Source organism: Eurypyga helias, unplaced genomic scaffold (genome assembly GCF_000690775.1).
Source record: "Eurypyga helias isolate BGI_N326 unplaced genomic scaffold, ASM69077v1 scaffold1603, whole genome shotgun sequence".
NCBI classification, from domain to species: domain Eukaryota; kingdom Metazoa; phylum Chordata; class Aves; order Eurypygiformes; family Eurypygidae; genus Eurypyga; species Eurypyga helias.
In genome coordinates this window covers 11,839-18,529 of record NW_010238996.1, presented here as the reverse complement: position 1 = coordinate 18,529, position 6,691 = coordinate 11,839, and the positions used below count along the sequence as shown (strand labels likewise).

Sequence of the window (6,691 nt, the reverse complement as noted above, 5' to 3'; positions counted from 1 at the left end):
CAGTGAAACATGGGCTTTGCCGTGAGGCTGAAGCACCTCACAGGCTTTGACATGGCCTGTTGCCATGATGCGAGGAAGGCAGCCCCTCATCACACACAGTGGCGGCTTCCCTCTGTCCCTGCCCTCGCTTCCCTTGTGTCCCTGGCCACAGTCCACTCTGCCAGCATGGGTGTAGGGAGGGCAGTGCAAGCGCAGGGGTTGTTACTCCCTAGAAGGAAACATCCGGACACATTTCCTCGCCCGTGGGTCTTTGGCAGCAGAACGGAGCTTGTGCATCCCCCAGGCCAAAGGATTCTTTGTGCTGTCTAGCAATACCAAGTGAGGGTGTTAAAAGGAGAAACAGAATTTGATTAATCTTATGAAACAAAGGCATGTGTTTGTCTTAAAACTTGGTAGAACTGCGTGCCCAAGGAGTTGTTTAGATCAGGGCCTGCTACAGTCTTCACGGCATCTGAGGGAGGTCCGTGTGTCCTGCAGCCGCTGGAGGCAACCCAGCCCTGCCTGCCCCTGGCAGGGTGGGCAGTGGTTGTCCCCGGCCGTGCCAGTGGCCAATGTGCCCCTTCCCCTGCCCTGCCAGACAGCCTGGGCAGCCACGCCGCCGGAGATCCCCAGGTGCTTCCCGAGGCACTGAACTGGAGGGCATGTCCCGGCGGCGCGGGTCCAAGGGCAGTGCTCCCACCGTGGGGCAACGTTGCTGCCACAGTGCAGCGGGGTGGCGCGGGGCCAGGTGGGAGCAAGCGCCTGGCCAGGGGAGTTCATGCACCAGGAAGGTGAAGGGGAAGCAGAGCACGAACAGGGGAGAAGCTAATGATAACAGGTGGGATGGGCAGCCTCATTTCCAAGGACTGCCTGTTGTGGTGAATTCAGATCACTTGGCCTGTACATCTTGCACAATCAGCTGATTGGACAAATCTGAGCAAGGGTGATGTCCCAACGGCGAAGCAGTGGCAAACAGCATTCTGAGAGGCTATGGGACAGGTCACACTGCAAGCAAGGGGAAGGCAGGGTTCATAAACCCAGACCTAATTCCAGATAGGAGTCTCTCCTTCCAAATATATTTGAACACACATAAGGCAATGCTTGCAATATCCAAGTCTGGAAGTGAACTTGCTTATGTCATTTATGCCAAGGCTGGTATATTGTCTAATGGTATTAATAAGTAGTTCATCTACAAAGCAGGGAGGGAGAGACCAGGATGTTACGCTCACGGAAATCCATGAGCATATTGTTCAGCTCAAAGACTTTCTTCAGCTCAAAGACTGCAGAAGAGGCGCAGTCCAAAACCTTCAAACCTAGATGCTCCATATGGCTCTGTCTCAGTTACAAGAGTCAGTCTCTCTCTTCAGTCTCTCTTACTCTTTCCGTGTCTCTCCAGGCGTTCATTCATTCCTAGTCACTGCAATGATTAATGTATTTTCCTGGCAAATATACAGCAGTGGTGTTAATGAGACACAAGATAACAATCTTATAAGACCAACAGGTGTGTTTAAAAAATAACGCGTTCATGCTTACCCATCATAGTTTACAGAAATTGTATTTACTATGGAAGAGACTGAGAATAAGTAGAAGGAGGCATAAATTGTAAAAAGACAATCTGAACAGAGTTTCAGTCACAGAATTCATAATGAGAGCTTGGTAATTAACCTAGCTGTCTACAAGAGCTACTGACATCCCAAAGAAAACTTTACAGCCACTAAGATCCTAGAAGAATCTTGACCAATTAGTTTTACATAGGTTGCCTTCAGTTAGGTTAGTTTTTACATGCATGCAGCATATACTTCTATATGGGTAAAGAGTATTGATATGCATCTTTCTTTTTTTTCATTAGAAATGTCTCCTGAGTGATGTTCTTGTGAAAAACCGGAAGCTAAGTTTCAGTGAATTGTTTCCAGAATTTTGCTGAAATGCATTTTGCTAAAATTTGCCAGCCCTGGATTCTTTGTTTGAATTACTCATTTGTTTGTTGTTTGTTTTCCTATGAGATAATCAAAGAAAAAGATAAGACTTCATATTTTCTTATTGCAGGTTATTCACCTATAAGGACAAGAGATTAACAATGGAACCATCAAAAGAATATTTATTCAAATACAAAGGGTTTTATTTTGGTGCAAATACTTCACTTGAGTATGTAGCTTCCCTGGAGGATTTTGAAATCAAAGACAGTGACATATTTATAACTACTTACCCAAAATCAGGTAAGAATGGAGTTGTTTCTAAAAGGGGGGAAATCTGCATTTATTCAGTCATCTAACTGCAAAAGTACTTAAGGTTCTTAACTTTGCTTTTAGACCTGAATCGTCTCTGGGTATATGCAGTGTAGCATTGTGTACAAACCCTGCACAGCCATGGCCTGAACAGCCAGACACAAGGTTCCTGCTCATGTCCAACCAAATTGGTCTGCCTTATTCTTGGACTCAGTCTCATAGGTGTACTCAGATCAAGCTACACACAAATCAAACTGACCTCCTGTGCCTTACAAAACACATACACAGCTTTGGTAGGGCTAGGTGCATGAGGATTGTAGATGATTGGATATCTGGAATTATTTGTGGGCTCACATGAAAGGTGACTGGGGGTTGCTGCATCCAAATTACAACCAAGCAGAAGATCAGAGCAAATGTGAGTCAATGATATACTCCTCCTTTCAAGGCTAATGAAGTGCTCTTTACCTACACAGCGATGCAGGACACTAGGGTGATGAATCCTGCATTCCTTTTTCGGAAGCAAATGCAACTGAGCAATCACCTGGTTTCACTGTTCTCTTACATGAAATCTAAAGCCTTGACATTCCTAGGCCTGTATGTTTCCATACAGGTTCACTTTATGCTCTGAAAGTGGTCTACCCATTTTTCAAGACTGTGTTTCTTTAGTGATTAGTAATTAATGACTTGATTATGCATTGAGCGGTGGTTTATGACTAAAGCCTTGACATCTCTGGTACCAATCTGTGCTTGTACTTTCAAGGCCTCTGCTATCCTCTTCTCTTTGTGCTCTTGGGAACCTCTGCCATTATCCTTTGCTTTTCTTCAGCAGCCTTTGGATAACACAGCCAGTGTTTTGTTAGCATATGTCCTTTTCCTAGGGTCGCTGAACATCTTGCTGGAATTTGCTATTCCCTCAGGTATTCACTGAAATACCTGAGGCAGAAAGACATTCTTGAGCAAAGCCCAGAAGGAGTGGAGGGAGCACTGGGTTTGGTGAAGGTAGATGTGATACGAGAAGCCTGTGGAGGGGTTGTGGGCCACAGAGCGAGGGCACAGAGAGCCCAGGTGATGCTGGCTCATCATCAGGCAGCACCAGGTGAGCTGTGCAGGCAGGGCAGAGAGGGAGGATGAGAAGGCAGTATTTAAGGGGTAAAGATGTTATAGCACTGAGATGAGTATGTTTTTGGAAGTAGGGGCTTTGTGTTGCAAAGTGATTGGCTACCCTGGGACAGGAAGGAGTTGGAAGATGATTCTGAGCTATGAAATGCACAGAACGTCATCTCTCCCTCATTCACACCTTTTCCTCTATCCTGCCCCACCATCCTCTTTCTTCCTCACTAGTTATCGATCTAAGGTACCCTCCAATCCTTCTGTTCAATTTCTACCACTGCGCAGAAAAATTGTCCAGGTTGATTATGCCATGCAGAGCAAGGCAGTCAACACAGCTGTGAAATGACTGGGAATTGTTCCTCTGAATCCTAGGGCTGTTTCTTTTTCTTGCCCAGTGACTTTAAATCTACAGTATGCACATGGTCTGAACTCCAGAACGAAGAGTTTCCTTCCCAGGTGGGGTGTTAACAACTAGGCTTCAGTCTCAGATCCCTTCCTTTCCCTGTGCATGTTCAGGGTAACCTACAGCAGTAATTCAATGCTCTTCTGCATGGATTTGAATTCTCTCAAATGTCCGTCTTTACTGGCCTATGGTATAAAAGGGGAAAGGAACCAGTGCTAGTATAGTGCTGAGAAGGCCAGAGCAGCTGGAGCTAACAGTTCTGCTCATTGCCCAAGAGGGCTAATCATTCAGGATTTGCCTTCTGCCAGTATCAGCTAACACATGAACACTGCAGTCAGTCCCCCTCAGGGTCCTGCTTTTTTAGATCATCCATGCCAGCAGCTGTGACACGGGAGTCAGACCTTCCCCAAGGAGCTTTAGAGAGCCTGTTGCCACAAGCATTTGCTTCATGGGGCTCATATGCCCTTTACAGACATGGCGTTATCACCTGTTGGTCTCATGACATCTCACAACACTTTGCAGGATTTCTGGAAGCAAAGGTCTTTTCTAGATCCACTCAGTAGGAGATATTTTTAGGTGCATGGCCCACAGAGTCACAGCAATTCATGTTGGCACAAAAGGGGGAGGACAGACATAATTTGTGTGGAAGCTGAGTATACTGGGTGAAGGAACTGAAGGTTTAGTTGCTGGCCATGGCTTTTCTGTAGGGACAAAACAAAAACAAGCTCCCCTTCTGTACTCAGCAGCCACCAAGACAATGTTTGCTTTCTTCAGTGTGTGAGGTTATGTTTGTAGTCACAAAATGAAACTGATGATAGCTGTGCAGAGGCTCGGTTTATGACAATATACTATATTTAAATTAAAAAAAAAAATCAAGCAAGGTTCAAATAAAACTATTTCCTTCTCAGGAACAGTGTGGACTCAAAACATTCTGAGCTTAATAATTCATGAAGGCCACCGTAACGGAACAGAAAATATGGAGACCATGGACAGAATCCCATGGCTAGAATACAATATAAAAAATACGGATTATACAGCTCTTCCTTTGCCTCGTGTGTTTGCCACCCATCTGCCTCACTACTTAGTCCCGAGAGACCTGAGAAACAAAAGAGGACGTGTAAGTGATGTTATTTTTATAATCTCCTTAAAACCAATCATGCCAATTTGCCTCAGTGAATTGGTCCAAATCCTACCTTTTTCCTCTTTCAGTTCCCTGTGTCTCGGTATATGTATCGCCTGCTTTGTGTATGTGGGGGGATCAGGGACCTTCTAAAGCCAATTTCTTCTGTTTCCTTTTGTCAAATCCCTCAGCCCCAGCACTGTTAGAGAGAGGGGTGGTGCATCTCAGGGGGATCTGCCAGCGTCAAAGACTTGCTCTCAGTTTCCCCTTGTGTAAACATCTGATTCCAGTGAAGTTGTAAGTCTGGAAAAAAGTGTCCCACACTGAAAATATGAGCAGGACAGGACTATAGCAGGTAGAGAGGGAATGTGCGAAGTGCCTTTTCCTGCTCCCCAGTGCTGTGAGTTTCTGAGTAGGACTCTCCATTGTGAGCTGTGCCATAGCTCAGGGCCTGTCACCCATGGCAAATGCCTCCTCAGAGACAGGTGTAACCAGGCTACACTAAGGCTCACTGACCCAACGTGGACATACGGGCAAGTCTGAAGGTGTATACGGGATATAGACGCCTAACAGCGCACTGAGAATTGTCTTGGCCACCTTACAGCAAATTGTTACTGTGCTCCCTGGCAAAGGATCTCATGATTCTGCTAGTCTTCCTTACAGCGGTCCCAATGACTTCTGCCCCTTCCACCTGTATTTCTGATGTAGGGCTTCCCATGGCCGAGTGAGCAGAGAGCTGTGGCAGAGCCCTGCCCACAGGGGCTGTGGAGGCAAGCTCTTAGTGCTGCTGTGACCATCTGACAGGTGTAACGGGAAACTGCCATGTGCTCACCATTTTCTTCACAATACCAGTGAAGTTCGGAAGAGAAAGCTCATGTGCAGAAGATATGAAATCCAAATGATGCCCAGCAAAGAATGAGCAAATTTCCCCAAAACCACACAAAGCATGCACGTCAGAAAATATGGAAATTGTTGTGTATATTCAGGAAAATATTCCTTGGGGAAGGGGATATCTTTTCCACCTCTACTTGAATATGTCACTCAGGTTGTTCCTGTTTTGTGTCAAACCAAAGATCAACTTCTTCTGTGATTTCAGGACAGAGCTTTTCCTGCAATGTGTTTAAGAATCCTTGTTTTATAGATCTTGGAAATAATGGTTTTGGTTTGGCTAAAGATAATCATCAGCAGGAGTCATAGGTAGTCATTTTGCCCTGTTAGAAAGGCAGTCTGAGAGCACGATTCTTCTGTCTCTGCAAACGTTTGTAACCTTGTAAGGGTGACATGCTGGGCTCTATTTCTCCCCCTAATTAGACACTAAGTGTTAAGGAGCAGAAGCTTATTAGAAGCTGGCAGATGCTGCCAGTCAAGAGACAGAAGGCTGCCCACCTCACTGGTGGTGCCTGAGGCAGCAACTCTCATGTGGTCAGGAGTCAGCGGCAGCCAAAATAACCCTTGCCCATAGCAGCTCCTTCTTTTAAGATGCCAGGGCTCCCTCTTACATGCCATTCAAAATCCACTTGCGTGCTGCCTCTGGCACAAGCACCACAGGCCAGGAGCTGAGGTCACAGAGTACTGGTGCTGGGATTTACAAGAAATTCTTCTTCATTTCGTCGTGACTGTACACAGAAATGTGAAGCTGAATCAAACTAATGATTTTCTAGTGGTGGTGTTGCAACCTGACTGCCTTGCGCAAGCGAACAGTACCACCGAAGCCTGCGACGCTGATCCCATCAAGAGCGTTAGCTGCAGGCACGGAACGACTGCAGCTACTGAAGTACCACCACCTATAGAAAAATTGACAGCACTATGTTATCCAGAGTTTACTTAATGTGACTGTCACATTCAAACTGTTTT

The 6,691-nt window shown here is 45.9% G+C and overlaps 1 protein-coding gene across 1 annotated transcript in view; it reads left to right on the top strand.

Annotated features, from left to right (window-relative positions):
• Window positions 1-2,029: 2,029 nt before the first annotated feature.
• LOC104506872 (amine sulfotransferase-like) overlaps window positions 2,030-6,691 on the top strand; it is a 7,962-nt gene continuing 3,300 nt past the window's right edge. Inside the window, exons 1-2 of the mRNA XM_010147983.1 lie at window positions 2,030-2,195; window positions 4,626-4,834. Coding sequence (XP_010146285.1) covers window positions 2,057-2,195; window positions 4,626-4,834 — 348 coding nt within the window. The 5' untranslated portion in view covers window positions 2,030-2,056. The remainder of the gene's footprint in view (window positions 2,196-4,625; window positions 4,835-6,691) is intronic.